General features: G+C 45.6%; 1 protein-coding gene across 1 annotated transcript; it reads right to left on the bottom strand.

The window, feature by feature from the left end:
- Positions 1 to 10,886: 10,886 nt before the first annotated feature.
- On the bottom strand, positions 10,887 to 19,360 carry LOC109731643 (beta-glucosidase 6). Its single transcript, XM_020290811.4, has 12 exons — positions 18,884 to 19,360; positions 16,388 to 16,454; positions 13,337 to 13,395; positions 13,139 to 13,214; positions 12,960 to 13,031; positions 12,784 to 12,871; positions 12,405 to 12,660; positions 11,979 to 12,318; positions 11,860 to 11,891; positions 11,662 to 11,764; positions 11,457 to 11,565; positions 10,887 to 11,311 (listed from the first exon to the last, which is right to left on the bottom strand). Exons 1-12 carry the CDS (start codon positions 19,061 to 19,063, stop codon positions 11,137 to 11,139), a joined length of 1,557 nt encoding a protein of 518 aa, XP_020146400.1. The 5' UTR covers positions 19,064 to 19,360; the 3' UTR covers positions 10,887 to 11,136.
- Positions 19,361 to 21,576: the final 2,216 nt, after the last annotated feature.

Here is a 21,576-nt window from a genome sequence, read left to right as displayed (position 1 = left end):
ATGTGGACTTGCTGAAAAGCTCTTATATTGACTCTTTCTGATGTTATGATAAATTGCAATTGCCTCAATGACTGAGATTATAGTTTGTTAGTTCTCAATGAAGTTTCTGATTCATATTTGACATTGTGGATAGATTGTTACTTTAGCATAAGAAATAATATGACAATATCTATATATGTTGCTGTTATAAGAATGATCATGATGCCTTCATGTCCGTATTTTATTTTATCGACACCTGTATCTCTAAACATGTGGACATATTTATCGTTATCGGCTTCCGCTTGAGGACAAGCGAGGTCTAAGCTTGGGGGAGTTGATACCTCCATTTTGCATCATGCTTTTATATCGATATTTATTGCATTACGGGCTGTTATTACACGTTATGTCACAATACTTATGCCTATTCTCTCTTATTTTACAAGGTTTACATGAAGAGGGAGAATGCCGGCAGGTGGATTTCTGGGCTGGAAAAGGAGCAAATATTGGAGATCTATTCTGCACAACTCCAAAAGCCCTGAAACTTCACGGAAGTCATTTTTGGAATTTATAAAAAATACTGAGCGAAGAAAATACCGGAGGGGGCCCACACCCTGGCCACGAGGGTGGGGGCGCGCCCTACCCCCTGTGTGCGCCTCCCTGCCTCGTGGGCCCCCTGGCAGGCCTCCGGTGCCCATCTTCTGCTATATGAAGTCTTTTACCCTGAAAAAATCAGAAGCAAGCTTTCGGGAAGAAACTCCGCCGCCACGAGGCGGAACCTTGGCGGAACTAATCTAGGGCTCCGGCAGAGCTGCTCTGCCGGGGAAACTTCCCTTCGGGAGGGGGAAATCATCGTCATCGTCATCACCAACGATCCTCTCATCGGGAGGGGGTCAATCTTCATCAACATTTTCACCAGCACCATCTCCTCTCAAACCCTAGTTCATCTCTTGTATCCGATCTTTGTCCCAAAGCCTCAGATTGGTACGTGTGGGTTGCTAGTAGTGTTGATTACTCCTTGTAGTTGATGCTAGTTGGTTTATTTGGTGGAAGATCATATGTTCAGATCCTTTATGCATATTAATACCCCTCTGATTATGAACATGAATATGATTTGTGAGTAGTTACGTTTGTTCCTGAGGACATGGGAGAAGTCTTGCTGTTAGTAGTCATGTGAATTTGGTATTCGTTCGATATTTTGATGAGATGTATGTTGTCTTTCCTCTAGTGGTGTTATGTGAACGTCGACTACATGACACTTCACCATTGTTTGGGCCTAGAGGAAGGCATTGGGAAGTAATAAGTAGATGATGGGTTGCTAGAGTGACAAAAGCTTAAACCCTAGTTTATGCGTTGCTTCGTAAGGGGCTGATTTGGATCCATATGTTTCATGCTATGGTTAGGTTTACCTTAATACTTCTTTTGTAGTTGCGGATGCTTGCAATAAGAGTTAATCATAAGTGGGATGCTTGTCCAAGTAAGGACAGCACCCAAGCACCGGTCCACCCACATATCAAATTATCAAAGTACCGAACGCGAATCATATGAGCGTGATGAAAACTAGCTTGACGATAATTCCCATGTGTCCTCGGGGGCGCTTTTCTCTATATAAGAGTTTGTCCAAGCTTGTCCTTTGCTACAAAAAGGATTGGGCCACCTTGCTGCACTTTATTTACACTTGTTACTTGTTACTCGTTACAAATTACCTTATCACAAAACTATCTGTTACCTATAATTTCAGTGCTTGCAGAAAATACCTTACTGAAAACCGCTTGTCATTTCCTTCTGCTCCTCGTTGGGTTCGACACTCTTACTTATCGAAAGGACTACGATAGATCCCCTATACTTGTGGGTCATCAATACCGTTAGCGGATGGTGCGAGAGACATGATGCTAACAGAGATCACAGGAGGTCTAAGCGAGCACTTTGCTTGCTGGCAATGTGGATACTATGGAAGCATAGGAACGACATCGTCTTCAATGGGGCCACACCCTCATTGCCACGAGTGCTGAGTAGAATACGCGAAGAAGGAGCACTTTGGGTAAAGGCATGCCTAATCAGTGATTTGACTATAGGGGACGAGGCGGCGCAGGTGGAGCGGGCAGGACCGGAGTAGTTGGTTCTTTTTCCTTGTACGTACAGGGTAGGCCGGAGCAGATCCACATGTAATATAACTAGTTGTACCGGTGGTTTGGGGCTCCCCACCCCCTTCTTCTATAATGAATGATACGCACACTCGTGCGTATTCGAAAAAAAAATGAAAATAAGGATTCTGATAATTGTGCCAAAATGTTAGAAGAAGAATGCATTAGAATGTTTGGCACTAAATATTTGAATGATGAGCATGATTGCAATGTTGTTAGTATGAATTCTTTGAATATCCATGGTACTAATGATGATTGCACTAGTCATGATGAAAATGTCTCTTATAAGCATGTCAACTTTTGTGGAATACATAGAGCTTGCAAGTACACACCAAACAGGGAAGATAGATTTTGCAAGAGGCATAAGTATTTGGAAACTAAATGGTTGCAAGAAAGGCTAGATGATTGTGCTGAAAGATTCAATATTTATCACCATCCTTGTGAACTTTGTAATGAACATGGTCATTTAAAGCTCCAATGCTATTTGTTTCATGATCAAATCGTGTCCAAAAATTGTGATAACTTGATTACCCATGAGCATCATAAAGAGCTTAGTCGTCTTTTGGGGTATGAAGAAATGAAACGTATAACTGAGCGTATTCCAAAATTTAATCTTGATAGATTGCTTGATTTTGATCTAGAATAAATTCTTATGTATTGTGCGGTGAATTGCATTGAAAATCCTTATATTGCCAATTACATAAAGACGAGAAAACAAATAGAAGATGAAGAGAATACTAATGAAAGGAAGAGACTTCCCAACATCTTCCTATTATTTCTTATGATGAATCAGGTAACGAGTAGGAGCCTTCTATTCAACCCATCTCATTAATAAGGAGCTCCAAAATGAGGATTAAACCCACGCATAATGTGAAGAAGAAAAAGAAAAGACGGAGAAGCAAAGGTGAAAAGGTATCCCTCCCAAATGTTGTTGCTCCTATTACTCATTGTGATGATGATAATTGCTATACTATATATTGGTGCTATCCATACTATTAATGATGAGAGTGATTATGCTTATGATATGAAAAGGCCCAAACTTGCAGATGCTATGTTTGATGAGGATGACATGTTTGAGAATTTATTTGCTGCAATTAATGTTTGTCCCAAGCTTGGGGATGCTATGTTTAATGAAGATGATACTTTTAGCCTCCCAAGTTTTGATGAGCAAATTTATTATGATGATAGAATGCCTCCTATTTATGATGGTTATATTGATGAAAGTGGATTTGGAGAGGTCATGACTTTATTTAGTAATGATTCCACTATCTTGGAAGAGGTTTCAATCGATTATGATGAGAACAAAGTTGCTACTTATGATGATTATTGTGATGACACTTATGCTATAAAAAGTAGTGATGATTATATTTATAAAACTTGTCATGATTATGATTACCCTTTTTCTGATCATTACTCTTTTAATGTGGAAACAATTTATAGTATTCGAGTTTCTTATGATACTCCACTATTCCGAATGAGAAGAATTTTGCTTATGTGGAGAGTAGTAAATTTTCTATGCTTGTAGATCATGAAAAGAATGCTTTATGTGATGGCTACATTGTTGAATTCATTCATGATGCTACTGAAAATTATTATAATGGAGGAACATATGCTTGTAGGAATTGCAATAATATCAAGTTTCCTCTCCATGTGCTTAAAGTTTTGAAGTTATGCTTGTTTTGTCTTCCTATGCTAGTTGATTATTGTTCCCATAAGTTGTTTGCTCACAACATCCCTATGCATAGGAAGTGGGTTAGACTTAAATGTGCTAGTCATATTCTTCATGATGCTCTCTTTATGTTTCAATTCTTATCTTTTATGTGAGCATCATTGAAATCATCATGCCTAGCTAGGGGCGTTAAATGTTAGCGCTTGTTGGGGGGCAACCCAATTTTATTTTTGTTCTTTGCCTTTTGCTAATGTTTAGTAATAAATATTCTATCTCGCCTCTTGTTAGATGTGGTTTTATGTTTTAATTAGTGTTTGTGCCAAGTAGAACCTTTGGGAAGACATGGGTGAAGTCTTTGCGATCTTGCTGTAAAAAACAGAAACTTTTGCGCTCACTAGATTAGCTGCCATTTTTTACTGGAGAGTGCTTTTAGGTTGATTATTTTTGCAGAAGATTAATAGAAAAATTCCTTACGTCCACCAATTTATTTTAGAATTTTTGGAGTTCCATAAGTATATGTTTGATACAGATTACTACAGACTGTTCTGTTTTTGACAGATTCTGTTTTCTATGTGTTGTTTGCTTATTTTGATGAATCTATGAGTAGTATCGGAGGGTATGAACCATAGAGAAGTTGGAATACAGTATATATTACACCAATATGAATTTAGAATGAGTTCACAACAGTACCTAAGTAGTGATTTATTTTCTTATACTAACGGAGCTTACGAGTTTTCTGTTGAGTTTTGTGTTGTGAAGTTTTCAAGTTTTGGGTAAAGATTCGATGGACTATGGAATAAGGAGTGGCAAGAGCCTAAGCTTGGGGATGCCCAAGGCACCCCAAGGTAATATTCAAGGACAACCAAGAGCCTAAGCTTGGGGATGCCCCGGATGGCATCCCCTCTTTCGTCTTCGTTCATCGGTAACTTTACTTGGAGCTATATTTTTATTCACCACATGATATGTGTTTTGCTTGGAGCGTCATTTTATTTTAGTTTGTTTTGCTTGATGTTTGAATAAAATATTAATATTTGAAATTCTTAAATGTTAGAGAGTCTTCACATAGTTGCACAATTATTCGACTACTCATTGATCTTCACTTATATCTTTTGGAGTAGTTTGTCGTTTGCTCTAGTGCTTCACTTATATCTTTTAGAGCACGGTGGTGGTTTTATTTTATAGAAATTGATTAACTCTCATGCTTCACTTATATTATTTTGAGAGTCCTAAACATCATGGTAATTTGCTTTGGTTACAAAATTAGTCCTAATATGATGGGCATCCAAGAGGGATATATTAAAAACTTTCATATAAAGTGCATTGAATACTATGAGAAGTTTGATTAGTTATGATTTTTTTGAGATATGAATATGGTGATATTAGAGTCATGCTAGTTGAGTAGTTGTGAATTTGAGAGATACTTGTGTTAAAGTTTGTGATTCCCGTAGCATGCACGTATGGTGAGCCGTTATATGATGAAGTCGGAGCATGATTTATTTTTTGATTGTCTTCCTTATGAGTGGCGGTCGGGGACGAGCGATGGTCTTTTCCTTCCAATCTATCCCCCTAGGAGCATGCACGTAGTACTTCGTTTCGATAACTAATATATTTTTGCAATAAGTATGTGAGTTCTTTATGACTAATGTTGAGTCCATGGATTATACGCACTCTCACCCTTCCACCATTGCTAGCCTCTCTAATATCGCGCACCTTTCGCCGGTACCATACACCCACCATTACCTTCCTCAAAACAGCCACCATACCTACCTATTATGGCATTTCCATAGCCATTCCGAGATATATTGCCATGCAACTTTCCACCGTTCCGTTTATTATGACACACTCCATCATTGTCATATTGCTTTGCATGATCATGTAGTTGACATCGTATTTGTGGCAAAGCCACCTTCATAATTCTTTCATACACGTCACTCTTGATTCATTGCACATCCCGGTACACCGCCGGAGGCATTCATATAGAGTTATATTTTGTTCTAAGTATCGAGTTGTAATTCTTGAGTTGTAAGTAAATAAAAGTGTGATGATCTTCATTATTAGAGCATTGTCCCAGTGAGGAAAGGATGATGGAGACTATGATTCCCCCACAAGTCGGGATGAGACTCCGGACGAAAAAAAAGAGGCCATAAAAAAGAGAAGGCCCAAAAAAACAAAAAAAAATGAGAGAAAAAGAGAGAAGGGACAATGCTACTATCCTTTTACCACACTTGTGCTTCAAAGTAGCACCATGATCTTCATGATAGAGAGTCTCCTATGTTGTCACTTTCATATACTAGTGGGAATTTTACATTATAGAACTTGGCTTGCATATTCCAATGATGGGATTCCTCAAAATGCCCTAGGTCTTCGTGAGCAAGCGAGTTGGATGCACACCCACTTAGTTTCTTTTGTTGAGCTTTCATATACTTATAGCTCTAGTGCATCCGTTGCATGGCAATCCTATTCACTCACATTGATATCTATTGATGGGCATCTCCATAGCCCGTTGATACGCCTAGTTGATGTGAGACTATCTTCTCCTTTTTGTCTTCTCCACAATCACCATTCTATTCCACATATAGTGTTATGTCCATGGCTCACGCTCATGTATTGCGTGCAAATTGAAAAAGTTTGAGAACATCAAAAGTATGAAACAATTGCTTGGCTTGTCATCGGGGTTGTGCATGATTTAAATATTTTGTGTGATGAAGATAGAGCATAGCCAGACTATATGATTTTGTAGGGATAACTTTCTTTGGCCATGTTATTTTGAGAAGACATGATTGCTTTGTTAGTATGCTTGAAATATTATTGTTTTTATGTCAATATTAAACTTTTGTTTTGAATCTTATGGATCTGAATATTCTTGCCACAATAAAGAAGATTACATTGATAAATATGTTAGGTAGCATTCCACATCAAAAATTCTGTTTTTATCATTTACCTACTCGAGGACGAGTAGGAATTAAGCTTGGAGATGCTTGATACGTCTCCAATGTATCTATAATTTTTGATTGTTCCATGCTATTATATTATCCATCTAGGATGTTTTATATGCATTTATATGCTATTTTATATGATGTTTGGGACTAACCTATTAACCTAGAGCCCAGTGCCAGTTTCTGTTTTTGCCTTGTTTTTGAGTATTGCAGAAAAGGAAAACCAAACGGAGTCCAATTGACCTGAAATTTGACGGAGATTATTTTTGGACCAGAAGAAGCCCACGGAGCATCGGAGATGGACCAGAAGAGTCCCGAGGCACCCACGAGGGTGGAGGGCGCGCCCTACCCCCCTGGGCGCCACCTACCTCGTGGCCGCCTCGGAGACCCCCCCTGACTTGTCCCCGTCGCCAAAACCTCTTATATATACAGAAACCCCCAGAACATAACCAAGATCGGGAGTTCCGCCGCCGCAAGCCTCTATAGCCACCAAAAACCAATCGAGACCCTGTTCCGGCACCTTGCCGGAGGGGGGGATCCATCACCGGTGGCCATCTTCATCATCCCGGCGCTCTCCATGATGAGGAGGGAGTAGTTCACCCTCGGGGCTGAGGGTATGTACCAGTAGCTATGTGTTTGATCTCTCTCTCTCTCTCTCTCTCTCTCTCGTGTTCTTGGTTTGGCACGATCTTGATGTATCGCGAGCTTTGCTATTATAGTTGGATCTTATGATGTTTCTCCCCCTCTATTCTCTTGTGATGGATTGAGTTTTCCCTTTGAAGTTATCTTATTGGATTGAGTCTTTAAGGATTTGAGAACACTTGATGTATGTCTTGCATGTGCTTATCTGTGGTGACAATGGGATATTCACGTGATCCACTTGATGTATGTTTTGGTGATCAACTTGCGGGTTCCGTAACATTGTGAACTTATGCATAGGGGTTGGCACACGTTTTCGTCTTGACTCTCCGGTAGAAACTTTGGGGCACTCTTCGAAGTTCTTTGTGTTGGTTGAATAGATGAATATGAGATTGTGTGATGCATATCGTATAATCATACCCACGGATACTTGAGGTGACATTGGAGTATCTAGGTGACATTAGGGTTTTGGTTGATTTGTGTCTTAAGGTGTTATTCTAGTACGAACTCTATGATAGATCGAACGGAAAGAATAGCTTCGTGTTATTTTACTACAGACTTTTGAATAGATTGATCAGAAAGAATAACTTTGAGGTGGTTTCGTACCCTACCATAATCTTTTCGTTTGTTCTCCGTTATTAGTGACTTTGGAGTGACTCTTTGTTGCATGTTGAGGGATAGTTATATGATCCAATTATGTTATTATTGTTGAGAGAACTTGCACTAGTGAAAGTATGAACCCTAGGCCTTGTTTCAACGCAATGCAATACCGTTTGTGCTCACTTTTATCAATAGTTACCTTGCTGTTTTTATAATTTCATATTACAAAAACCTATATCTATCATCCATGTTGCACTTGTATCACCATCTTTTCGCCGAACTAGTGCACCTATACAATTTACCATTGTATTGGGTGTGTTGGGGATACAAGAGACTCTCTGTTATTTGGTTGCAGGGTTGTTTGAGTGAGACCATCTTCATCCTACGTCTCCCATGAATTGATAAACCTTAGGTCATCCACTTTAGAAAAATTTGCTACTGTCCTACAAACCTCTGCACTTGGAGGTCCAACAACGTCTATAAGAAGAAGGTTGTGTAGTAAACATCAGTAGACATCACACGGCTTTAGGTACGCCCGGGCGTACGATCTTTTGGATTTGCTCGGTCCAGTAATTTTGGTCTTTCAAAAATACGGTCTTCAGTGACTCATCTTAGGCGAGCGACTGAGATGACCGAAATTATTTCGGTCTTCTCAATTCCCCACTATTTGGTCTTCGGTCTTTATAGGATGGTGATCTATCCCAATCAAATAGACGGAATTCCGCACTACAACTTAGATTCATGCACATTACAATACAGGTGTATGCAAGCAGAATTCAGACAACATGTATGTATAACAGGTGTATGCCCCAAAAATTCGTATGCAATAGGTGTATTCAACCAAAATTGTGCCATAAACATCCATAGAAGAGGAGGAGTTGTGCTAGTTGTGCCATAAACATCGAGAGAATTGTGTTAATTTGGCCTATCTAAGTTATCCGGTCATCCAGAGAAGAAGGGCAATCCCCCCGAACTTAATCTGGTCATTCAGTTTTGATGACCGATTTTAGTTCCGTCTTTTATAGGCCAGTCTACATGGGTTCGATCTCGATCATTACGAGTTCGGCCTTTGGTCTTCAGTTCTTATGCTCGGGTTTAACTTCAAGCGTGCAATGTATACCATTGCCAGTGCTTCCAAGACAACAAATTTCTCAGGTCCAGCCGGTTCTGCCATCCACTTGCCGACTACTGTAGGCGTATGAGGGAGGCGTTGATTCGGTTTGTACCAAAGTTACGCTAGTCCATTGGAGGTACCCGACATTGCTCAAGAAGCACTCTTGACGCCATGTGTCTCGCCTCCTTGCCATTCTGAACTCAAGATTTGATAGGGCGTGTCATTTCTCATTGTAGTGGTAGTGGGAGTGTTCGCGCCAAAGGGCGATGCTTTGGATTTCTTTGTACGATACATTTATTGGTTTTTTTGGATTTATTGACTCATAATGAAGCATTAAGAGGATACAAAAGTAATTGGCATACATCTAACATCTGCATAATTAGAATGCACACAACCAACATCAATGAATACACACACAAAAAAGAAAACACGCCGGCAAATAGCAAAGTCATACAAGATCGAATATTTGCCTAGGCAAGGAAAAAGGGGAGTACCTCGAGGATATCAAAACAACGACGGACCAAACTACAACAACAACTATATCCACACCAACTATCTCATACACCACAATGATTGCGGAGTTTTCCAACAACAATACCTTCAATAAGGTAACGACTCTGAAGCGCCTCGAATCCAACCACTAGAGGCTAGCTAGTAAGTTTTCACCTTGAAGAATAAGTCCGAGCATATACGAGCAATGCCTTCAACAAAGCAATGATGCAAAAATATCGCTATTGTCAGGTATAACCAACCCGGGTCAGATCGAGGTTTTGCCTAGGGGCTCGAGACCAGGTCGCAAAAAGCACCACCAAATCAAGGTCAATCATGTGTTCGCCACCATTTTTCCGTAATCCCAGCAGCTTCATATGCTAGGCCAGAAATCCCACAACCGTCGCTGCACAACCATACCCTCTGCGCTAGGCCGCCATCCGTAGATTGCATGACAAAGGCAAACTGGCCGCAGCGAGAGATGCCAAACTCCACAAAGCAGCCTTCCGGCCGCGTCCCGCAACATTGCCAGTACGAGCCACAGGCAATAGCCACTATATGCGAGAGGTAAAGGATCCTTATGATCCTCCCGGCCACCTGCAGTAGCCGCCACAACCATTGCCACTAGGGGAACGGCGGCGGGCTACCAACAACATTGAAGCTTGAAGGTCCCTAGGCACATACCGTGTGCATATCAGTCATGTCGTGCGTTCGTAGCACCGCACCGCCCTATGGCCGTCACCAGCTCTGGAGTTGATTGAGCTGCACCCACCGACGATGACCGACCGTCTAACCGGCAACCGAGCGTGCCACACCCAGGGCCGCCACACCTAGGATGGCGACGCCCTGTGCCAACACACCCGCATCCTCAACCACCTGTCATCGATCTCGCGGATCTTCACGCCGAGCAGCAAGGCCGACACAGGGAGGAGAACGACGCGAGAGCTTGCTGGACAGGACGTGACGATGTATTCTACCCTCTCCGTTCTTAAATATTTGTCTTTCTAAATATTTCAACAAGTGACTACATACGAAGCAAAATGAGTGAATCTACACTTTAAAATATGTCTATATACATCCGTATGTGGTAGTCCATTTGAAATCTCTAAAAAGACAAATATTTAAAAACGGAGGGAGTAGTAGAAAGAAAAGAAAAAGGTATTTTGTACTTTGGTGTGAGTGTCTGTGTGCGTATACATTTTTTTCTGAACCAGGATATTCCCCTTTCCGTTACTTGTAACGGAAATACAGTTCAGATGTTTATAGGAGACGGAAAAGCGAGTTCAGCACTATCAGGAAACCCACTGGACACGGTGTGTATACACAAATATTTCAATTGGTATATGTCTGCCCTTGTGTGTGTGTGTGTATATTGCGAAGAAAACGCCCAAGGACCACAAGTAGAAGCTATACAATCCATGAAGACAACACCTTCTAACTCTGAAACCCCAGACGTGTGTATCATCCTAACATACTGGCAGCAACAGACAGACACGATGACAATACATGCAACCACACCATGCACACGAGCACAAACCAATGACCTAGCAAAGTGCTCGTAGCTCGATCTCAACTGGAGCTGAGGAGGCTCTTGAACCACTGCACCGAGCTCTTGGGGTACCTCTTGAGCTTATCGTTGTAGTCCACGAAGTAGAGCCCGAACCTGGACGTGTACCCGGCCGCCCACTCCCAGTTGTCCAGCAGCGACCACGCGAAGTAGCCGCGCACGTCGCACCCGTCCTCCCTGCATCAACCACCACACCAAAACACGTAAGACTCTTACTGAAACAAACATTGCGCAAACCGTGCACTTTTTTTTGCTAAAAATGCAGCCATGGCAATGTGAAAATTGGCAGAAATTCAGAAGTGGTAGTAGTAGAGTGCAATACTTTATGGAGGCGGCCAGATTGGTGAGGTAGTCGTTGTGGTACTTGATCCGCTTGGTGTCCTTGAGGGCGTCCTTGAGGGCAATGAAGGGGCTGCTGCTGTCATCCATCCCTGCACCAGCATGATCAGCAATCACACACTGTTAGAGCGCTGAATCTCATATCTATTTAGCTGCAGGATCATAATCCAGGCTCCTCATGCTCTTACCGTTTTCGGTGATGTAGATTGGCGGGCTGTTGTACCTGTTCTTGACATGGTTCATCAGGCTCCTCATCCCTCTGGGCACAATGTACAGCCATATCGAGTTCGCCTGCATAGTAGCATCACTCTTCAGTTCAATCACATACAGTTTTACAGTTTATTAGCACGATAATCTTGGAGATAATGTGTGCATGCCGGACTCACCCTATCCCCAATCGCTCTGCCGTTCTTGAATGCTGCAAATCGCCAAAAACATCAATATTCTCATTTCCACCACGAACGGGAGGGTAAAAACTTGAGGGGGGTTCAGAGAGGTGACTGACGCAGGCTGATGGTGCCGGTGTCTGCGAGGGTGTCGTTGAGCAGCCGGACGATGATGTCGGTGTCGTTGTGCCTGGTGTAGTAGGTGGTGTAGTGGTTGATGCCCACGAAGTCGAGCGCCCCCTTGACGAGCGCGGCCTCCTCCGCCGTGAACCTCGGCAGCCTCTCCCCGACCCGCTTCCGCATGGTGGCCGGGTAGTCGCCGAAGAAGAAGGGGTCCGCGAACCACCCCAGCTGGAACTCCTGCGCCCGCTTGGTCGCCTCGACGTCGATCGCGGCGGACGACATGGGCTCGTACCACATCACGTCGAACGCCATGCCGAGCTCCCCGTTCTGCGCCGCCTGCAGCAGTTTCCAACAGTGCGACAGTGGACATGGTCAGGATATGAATCCGCATCGTCTATGGGGATGGTTGCACGGACGATCACCTTGTACTTGGTCCTGTACGCGTGGGAGACGGCGGCGTGGGCGAGGATGAAGTTGTGGGCGACGATGTAGGGCTCGGTGCCGGAGTTGCCGGACTTGCAGTAGAGGTGGAGCAGCACGGAGCAGCGCCCCGGCGCCTGCAGCCCGGCGTCGTAGCCCTGGATGGCCACCGTGTGCGGCTCGTTCACCGTGATCCAGTGCTTCACCCTGTCGCCGAACGCCGCGAAGCATGTCTCGGCGTACTCCGCGAAGTCATCCCTGCGTTTTTAACCATTTGTTTTTACCATGGAGAAATCATGCGCTTACTGTAAGCCGTGAATCTACCGTTGGTTAAGTTGCAAGAAGAGTTGCAGGTTAAGAGCTAGGGTGGCGTGTGCTCACACAATCTGCCTGTCGAGCCACCCGTTGTACTTGTCCTCCAGGGCCTGGGGGAGGTCCCAGTGGTACAGGGTCACATATGGCTGAATCCCTGCAAGATATGTATGAATTTCACATGTGTCAGTGCCGATCAAGCAGGACTACAAATGCAGATAGGTACGTGTTGCGATTGCACTCGCCTTTAGCGAGCAGTGCGTTGATGAGTTTGTTGTAGTGGTCGATGCCGGCCTGGTTGACCTGACCAACGCCATCTGAAAAAAGACACACTCAGAGAACGTTTGCACATGTCAGGGCAGAGAGCGGTCTGGCTGAGATCACTGACAAATCTGATGATTTGAGGTGGAGATGGGCGGCCTACTTGGGAGGATCCTGGCCCAGGCGATGGAGAAGCGGTACGCGTCCATCCCCATGTCCGCCATCAGCTGTATGTCCTCCTGACAGACAAGAAACCACCATGCATCATTCCCAAAGCAGCAATCACGTCGAGATGCGCAAGACCTCCTACGCTACACAACACTACTCCTATACAGATCAGTGGATGTAACGTAGTGCTCACCTCGAAACGGTGGTACTGATCCACCGCGACGTCCGCATTGCTGAAGTCAGTGATCTTTCCTGCACATAGAGAGAAGGGGGGAAGAGGCAGAAGCACCGTTCAGTTAATGATGGCTGCCTAATGCAGCGAGTTCAGTTAATCCTTGCCCACAATTTCAGCTTATTAGATACATTCTCAAACTGAACTAAACACAGTATGGCTAGATCAGCGCTGCCTTGTCGATGTACTCCACTGCTTGGAATGCAAATCTGGTGAGTGCAGAAGGGGTGGTAGGTGGGACATGCACATCAATCAGGGCGCGCATGCACAATGTGTTTTGCTTTGCGCCACTACATATCCACGCTTTTTTAAGAGAAAGTAAGCATTGCAACAAACAAGGAACACTAACTTCGGGGGCACTTTCGGTCAAAGCTGGCTTAGACTCGGCGGGGAAAGAGAGACTGCTAGTTAGTGCCGCGATATGAATATGACCACGACCCAATGATTGGACTTGCGCGCTGAGGCGTTCCACCATTCCTTGACAGAGATGGGAGCTCCATTTACGTGGTGGTAAAGCTTCTTGCACCCAAGGCAGTGGCGCTTGTAACTCGGTTGACACAAACGGGTAATCCAAGGAAAGAAGTTACACGGCACTGAATGTCAGGCCGGCCAGGCATGTTTGTGTCTCTATCGTGAGTTGACGTCTAGCTTATCCAGTCACTGACGTGTATCCCAGTGCGGCGGTGCACGTTGCGATGGTAAATTACGAGCATCTAAGCCCTTATTCTTAGAGCATCTCCAGCCGCACCTCAACAAGGTCCCCCAGGCGATTTTTTGGCCGCCGGCGTCAAAAAAATGGCCCAGTCGCACCTTCAAGGGCCCAGTTTTCGCCAGCTCGGGCCGAAATTGGCGCCGGCGGACCCAACCCGAACCCGGCGCGCTGGGGGCGCTCGGGGGCGCCGGGCGAATCGTTTTTGGCGCGAAGAGCCGCGGGCCCCCCTTGCCAGCGACTCGACTCTCTTCTCGCCGCTTCGTTGTCCTCGTCGCCTTGTTCCCCGCGGCGAATCAATGCCAAAGCTGCGCGCGCTGCCGCGCCGGTCAACCTCCATTGATGCCTCACGGGCGGCGCAGTGAAGGCCGGGCGACGCGCGTCCCCTCGCCCGCCACGCGTAACGCGCCGGCCACGCGTAGTATGCGGCGCCTCCGCCTATATAAGCCGACCACCAGCGCGCTGGAGACACGCACAGATCCTCCACCGCCGACGCGCCCATTTCTTCCCCTTCCTCCCTCGCTTCCTCTCGCCGTCTCCAGCTCAGAAGAATGGCCGAGCGCTTCCCAGGCGAGGGCGCGGCGGCGAATGGCTTCGGGCGCCGCCATCTTCACGAGGACGAGGCTCGCCTCCTTTTCGAGGCCGAGTACTCGGTCCCGCCGGACATGCGGGTGCCCGGGGCGTGGAGGATCAGCGCCGGCGGCGTGCCGGTGCCACCACCACCCACCGGGGCGGCGCGGCGTGCGGAGATCGCACGTATCCGCGCGTCCCTGCCGCGGGCGGCGAGGGAAGGCCCGCGGTACGCCCCCGACAGCCCGCTCTGGGAGCCCTACTTCCGCCGCCGCCATGCCGAACAGCTCGAGGCGACGAACGGCGTCGTGCCCTCCGGTAGGCTCAACTCCGAGGGCCGACGCCGGTGGTGGGGCGTGCCCGGCCGCACGTTGGAGGCCGTCCTCGAGTACATCGAGGGCGGCAACACGCCGCGCCTCGAGTACCCCTCTCCCCCGTCCTTCTCACGCCGCCGTGGGAGCTCCTGGACGCCGAGGCGCATAGAGTGGCCCGGGGCGTCCTCCTCCTCATCCGGCCGCTCGTCCGGCTCTCCCTGCCTCCGCCCCGTCAAGCCGGAGCCCCAGGACACGCCTGTCAGCGCGCGCACCCGCCGCTCCGGCGTCCGCATCGGCGACTCCACCCCCCTCCGGCCGCTTCGTCCTCGTCGAGCCCAAGCCGGAGCCCGGCCTCCCCTCGGAGTACGAGGAGATAGCCCGACGCGGCTTCTCCGACGAGGAGGCCCTACAGTGGGCGCGGGACGACTACTACCGCGACGAGTTGGTCCGGCAGCGCCGGGCCCTGGAGGAGATAGAAGCCCACAAACGTGGGCGCGAGGACGAGCACGGCGCCGTGATCCTCGACAGCGATGACGACGAGGACGCCCCCGGACCGTCCAACCCGCCGCGCCAACCAGGGGAGGGATGCAGCAGGGACGGCGGCGGAGGAGGCGGCGGCGACGACGATGACGATGACGACGGCGGCGAGTACACGCGGTTCTACAGCCTCCTCGGCATGTAGAACTGCAAGGACGGGCGAGGAGCGGCGAGGGAGACGGCGAGGAACGGCGATGGAGACGGCAAGGAGCAGCCCCTAGTAGTTTTTTTTTCTTTTTTTATAAAATATGTTTAAATTTGAACGAACTTGCCGATGTTTGCGTTAAATTTGAGCCGTGTTTGCGCCGTATTTAAGTTTTTCAAAAAAACGTGGGTGCCGCAACTGGGGGCATCACGCCCCCAGCGCGCGGTTTAGCGCCGGTGCGCCCCCAGGGACGATTTTTAGCCCCTCCTGGGAGGCCAACGGCTGGAGATGCTCTTAACGATGCACGTGGCTGCACTGTAGCTGTAGGCACTGAGAGGACTAGCTTTGGGGTACTGTCTCTGGTTAGTGGTAGTAGCAATGTGCCTATCCGTTGCAACGGATTTAACGTAAAATACTATTTGGTCATAAATTTAAAAGAAAACACTCTTTGATATACATTTATCACTAAAAATATATTATGTTTCATTTAAAATATATTCCTCGAGCTATTTTGATGAGGTGAGGGAGGGATGTGGTTGGTTTGAAGATACTAAGGTTTTTTTTTTTTGCAAATTGAAGCAGAGAAGTGGGCTAGTGTTGTAAAAATAGCATAACTTACCCCATAGTCGTTAGATGCAGATTAATGGTCGGAAATGATGGTTGACAGACACACCACCATCATCAACTGAGTCTTTTATAGGAGTAGAGAAGTAATACAGGAGAAGTAAAGTACATACCAAAGGTGTGCGCGAAGGTGTCCCAGATGGTCTGCCCTCTCCCGTCCACCTTCACCGCCCCCTCGTACTGCACAAGTGGATATTATTACAACATAAGACAAGTTATTCAGTAGTACCTCTTTGTTTTTATTTATTCTGCATATTAGGTTTGACTGAAACTAAACTTTATAAAGTTTGACCAAATTTATATATAGAAAAGAATATAAACATGTACAATAGCAAATCTATGTGATGTGAAAGTATATTCAATAATGAATCTAAATGTATTGATTTGTTATTGTATATGTTAATATTTTTTCTATAAACTTTGTCAAATTTTATAAAGTTTGATTTTGACCAAAGCTAATATGCGAAGTAAATAAAAACAGAGGGAGTACGAAACAACAAAAGATTTATTTTGAAGAATGAAGATTTATTCGGTCGAGCCATGAACTGCAGGTCGAGCTCGTCTTAAAATCAAATCCATATATATTAATCGTTGTTGATTTAGTACTATACTAAATGAGTGAAAATTAATATGGATACGCGAATTGAGTATGACTGTATGTGTGATAGCATCTACTATATTAGGAATATCAATGAACCCATTCTTACAATTGCTCAGGATACCCTCTTTTAGCTGCTAGGTCTATTTCTTAGTTCAAGATCCCTCTTACTAACTGGAATAAAATAATTAGTAGATCTGTTCTGCCCAAAATGAAAATGGGCGCTAGGTTATGAACATATAATCATGGAATCGACTCGATCATCAGACTATAAGTTCATTCCGTACCGAACCAGACCGTGCACATTCTTATTATGAGAATGGGTCATTCGAGCCTATGGAAATAGGATACTCAATCTTAGATCTTATTTTAGTTCGATACGTCCACCTACGAAACTCGCCCTCGGCTTTCGCCTCGGTAGGTGTATTATTCTACATTTTCCTAAAAGTACATTCATTCATTTCTTTCTTCCCGGGCGATCACCACGATTAAAACAAAAATAAGATAAGAAATCAAGACCCGTACTACAGGAAAAGGGCTGGTGGCCGATATTTGGGAAAGTCGGGCCGATCGGGTGTCTTCATTCAAGCTTTTGATCGGCGAAGGGTTTCGATGCATTAGTTTTCTAATACCTTTGACGTTATTGAAGTAGCATTCAGTACTACTCCGTATAATTGATCCCGTCATGACAGCGTTGTGCGTCCACACAACACAGGTCAAACGTACGATTTGGGAGGAAGAGAACGGTTACACTGCCAGTGGGGGCATGCGAGCCGCGCGCGAATGGGCACCGTCCTCTCCACCGGACGCGTGCCGCCCGTGAACCTTGGAAAATTCCGGTCGTTTTCGGCAGGTTTCGCACCCACGGTCAAGCAGCTAGGCTAGGCAGGCAGCTAGCGCGGCGCCGACGGACAGGGGGCACGGGAGAAGAGAATATATGCATCCGTCCCGAGAGATGATGACAGGTCGGGTACGTAGAGCATGCATGCGTACCTGCCCCTGCTCCTGCTCCTTGATTGAGACGACCGGTCTCTTCTGCATAATCTTGTTGGCATGGATGGCAATGAGTTGGGCAGTAATTAATTGGCTACACAAAATCTGGCAGGGGCCACTGGGTCTAGCAGTACACTTAATCGCGCATCAAATATTTCCTTTCTTGGGAGAATAAAATTAGTGCTGTTAATGGAGTTTAATAATATTTGAAGAAAGAGATAGAGAGACCTAGAGAGAGTGGATCATGTTTATAAGAGTGAAAAACATTTAGCTTGCCAGACAATGTCTTTTTCACCTCGGATGAAAATCTAGTGTCTTCTTTCTTTAACTTTGTGTGCAACTTTGCCGTGTACGCGCATCCACGGTGAAATTTATGCTTGAGGTGGATGGCCTATGCACGACCGATGGATACACAAACAGAGATGGTAGGCAGGCTGCAGACGAGGAGGAGGGTCCAAAAGGCCACCGTCAGAAAGCAAACCCAAGGCCACAAGACAAGAATACAACTTTTGTTCCTTCCAACCTCTTTTTTGTCCACCACTTGGCCTCTAGGCTCCCATGTCCCTCCCATCCCATGGTGATGCTTACAGCAAGGCCAACGATGCTTAGGGGCATGGTCCTCTTCCTCCTAGCTATGACGGGGTATATACTCTTCGAGCTCTTCGCACTACTAATACTCTACGCATCTTAGGCAGTAATCATTTTTTTTTTGCAAGGAATCCAAACCAAAGATTCGTCAATTTGTTCCAAGCAAATCATCGACGACCTCGATTAATAACATGTAATGAGGGCAACAGCCAAAGTTGAAAAACTTAAAAACCGCACGCGTAAAATATGATCATGTACGCTTGTTCATCCTCAGACACAACATGCATGGCAGTGGCACTAGAACTGGCCCGCATGCACGAAGACAGAAGTAAAAAAAAAAATCAGTGGCGCCATCATGTCAGATTCGCCAAGATCCATGAACGCGCGGCGGACCAGCGAGAGAGATCGAGGAAAGTGGCAGCCAACGAACCTGGTACGCGGCCGAGGCGGTGCCGAAGACGAACCCCTTGGGGAAGCTGCCCCTCGTGAGCCCTCCCCCGCCGCTCCCCGCAGCCGCAACGCATCCCCGCGGCGGCGCGGCGACGAGGAGGACGAGAAGCAGGGCCAGCGACGCCGCCGCGCCGCATTGGCCCGGCCACTTTATCCCCATCCCGCGAGCGAGAAAGAGAAAGAGAAAGCGGGAGGGGAGGCGTACTACGTCGTGGTGCGTGGGCTCCGGAGAGCACGCACGGACGGACGGGGAAAGAAAGAAATGCCTAGTGCGTGACTGTGTGTGTGCGCCGATGTGTTCGCCGGCGTGTGGGTGGGGCGGTATTTATAATGGTGGCGAAGGAAACTGAGGCATGCACGGCTCCACCGATGAGCCGATCCAGAATGGACTCACCGGCGAGCTGGGGCTCCCGATCGATCTGGCGTCAGCGGTCAGCCATCGGTGTACTGGACTGGGCGATTGCTTTAAGTCAATGAAGTGTGGAGGCTGAAGCGATGGTGGTTACTGGTTAGGGACGGGGTGCCGCGGCCGGGACGGGAACAGGGGTGTGAAGAGGAAGCCAGGAGAGGAGTCCCTTTCTTCTTCCCTTTTCACCCCGATGATTGACCAAACCTTGTTATTGAGCAATCATAGCGGCCGCGGTACATATCGGGGCATGCAACAGCTATGCAGATTGTCCCTCTGAATAACCGGAAATGTTGTCAAAGTAATTAATGAAAATATTTCCACCAAGATCTATATATTTCTAAAAAGAATTCATGCTATGAAAAAAAATGTCAAATAAGGTTTTTGTATGGTGTAATCATTTGGAGATAGCATTTTCAGCAATTTAGAAGGTGTGTGAACCTTAGTAAATGTATGGTTGTGTGCATCGTAATGATGCAGAAACCGAGCGTGATCTAGTAATAGCGGCGGATAGTTGTGGAGTAGCAAGGACATTTCTTTTCTTTCCGAACGTCGATTTCAATAACGAAGTCCCTTGCCCCCTAGAACCGCTAGGAGGCTCCTCCCACCAAACATCTTTCGTGCGCAGTGCGAGACCACAATAGTTCATGCCTTCTTGTTTGTTTGTTTTAAAAAAGACAGGGATATATTAATATCATGAAGATACCAATTACACACAGCCTCTGCATCAACAATATGTCATAAAGACATTCAGGATGCACACAACCCGAAGAGAAAACAAAAAGAAAAGGTAAAAAAGAAAAAGGCCTTGCAATAGTGATCAACTCCTCTCAGTAGCAGCACACAAACCATCACCAAAAACAACATCCAGAAAACATAAAAGGTCTCCAAAAGCAACGCCTTCAAGAAGGAAACAATGCTCAAGCGTCGTCATCGCCCGATCCAAGATCACAGGTTTTCGCCTTGGAGAACAACCGAGCTCTCGAAACAATACCTTCAGCAAGGCAATTGCCAGGCACAACCAATAAAGGTCAGACCTCAGGTTTTCATTTTTTGTTCGTGCCTTCTTGTGGCTGGCAGTAGAACCATCCTTTCCACTGCCCTGACTAGGAGCCCTTTGATGCTAAGTTAATATACACCACCACATTGCCTTCATGTAGATGGAAGTTGTACCATAATGACTTTGTTGCTTTTACACTCCTCACCACATGAAATTATCTAATGAATTAAAGCTTGGGTGGGGTGACAAGGTGTGACTCGCATAGACGTGCAAAGACACATAACAGCGTCATCGGATCGAGGTACCTTTTGGTCTATGCCAATAAATAAATAAATAATCAGAATGGAAGGGTAAAGACAAGAGTATCATAATCTTATTTGTTCCATACACTTGTTCCATGTTTATCGTGGATCACGAGCTTAGTATGCTTCCTTCTTCACAAGTGCTTTTAGGATTGTCAAAAATAAATATAGGTTCAAGATTCTAGGAGAAGCTGGATGAAGGTTCAATTCTCAAGATTCTAGAAGAATCGGTCAAAAGAACTAGGCCTTTGCTTCTTTTATCTACTTAACTTCATGCTTTGAATTTCTATTATGAACTTGCATTTTTTGTGTTTTGGCTTTCCAACTTGGGGTCCGGATCCTCTGCAGTAATAGCACCGCAGCTACGAACGCTGTCATGTGGACCCGACCTCGCTTGTCATTAGCAGTACTGCACATGCAGTTGCTGTCGTGGATCTCAATCCTCCAACTTGCATACAACAGAGAATCTAGATCTCATGACAAAAACTTAATTTTCGAAAGATTGCATAACATAATGCGATTTCTCAAAATAATAATTATTAAAGAGACATAAATGAGCAAAATGAATGATAGACCATGCATATTTAGTTCATTTTAATTTGTTGTTCGGTCTCTCCTTTTCATCATATTCTCCTCATTTGAATTTCGGCATTCCAACTTTTAGTCCAGATCCTTTGCAGTAATTGTACCACAACTATGATTGTTGCCGTGTGTCCCTGACCCCTCACGTGTCATCGGCACTGTTGGATGTGTAATTGATGTAGAGGATCTCAGTCCTCCAACTTGCATACAATGGAAAATCTAGAGCCATGACAAAAACTTAATTTTCAAAACATTGCATAACAGAATACGATTTCTCAAAAATAATAATTATTAAAGGGACATAAATAAGCAAAATGAATGATGGATCGTGCACATTTAGTTTATATTAATTTGTTGTTGGGTCTCCAAATTTTATAATATCT

The sequence above is a fragment of the Aegilops tauschii genome, chromosome 4 (genome assembly GCF_002575655.3).
Source record: "Aegilops tauschii subsp. strangulata cultivar AL8/78 chromosome 4, Aet v6.0, whole genome shotgun sequence".
In the NCBI taxonomy this organism is placed as follows: Eukaryota; Viridiplantae; Streptophyta; class Magnoliopsida; order Poales; family Poaceae; genus Aegilops; species Aegilops tauschii.
Note: the sequence above shows the minus strand (reverse complement) of the source record. Positions and strands in the feature narration are given on the sequence as shown.

What these genes read in the sequence shown, in the direction of transcription:
- LOC109731643 (XM_020290811.4), bottom strand. Translation starts at nt 19,063, where the DNA reads ATGGGGATAAAGTGGCCGGGCCAATGCGGCGCGGCGGCGTCGCTGGCC. An exon ending in CACCGGCACCATCAGCCTGC is followed by an intron (nt 11,892 to 11,978) that starts GTCAGTCACCTC and finishes GGCGATTTGCAG; the next exon opens with CATTCAAGAACGGCAGAGCG. An exon ending in GCAGAGCGATTGGGGATAGG is followed by an intron (nt 11,765 to 11,859) that starts GTGAGTCCGGCA and finishes GCTACTATGCAG; the next exon opens with GCGAACTCGATATGGCTGTA.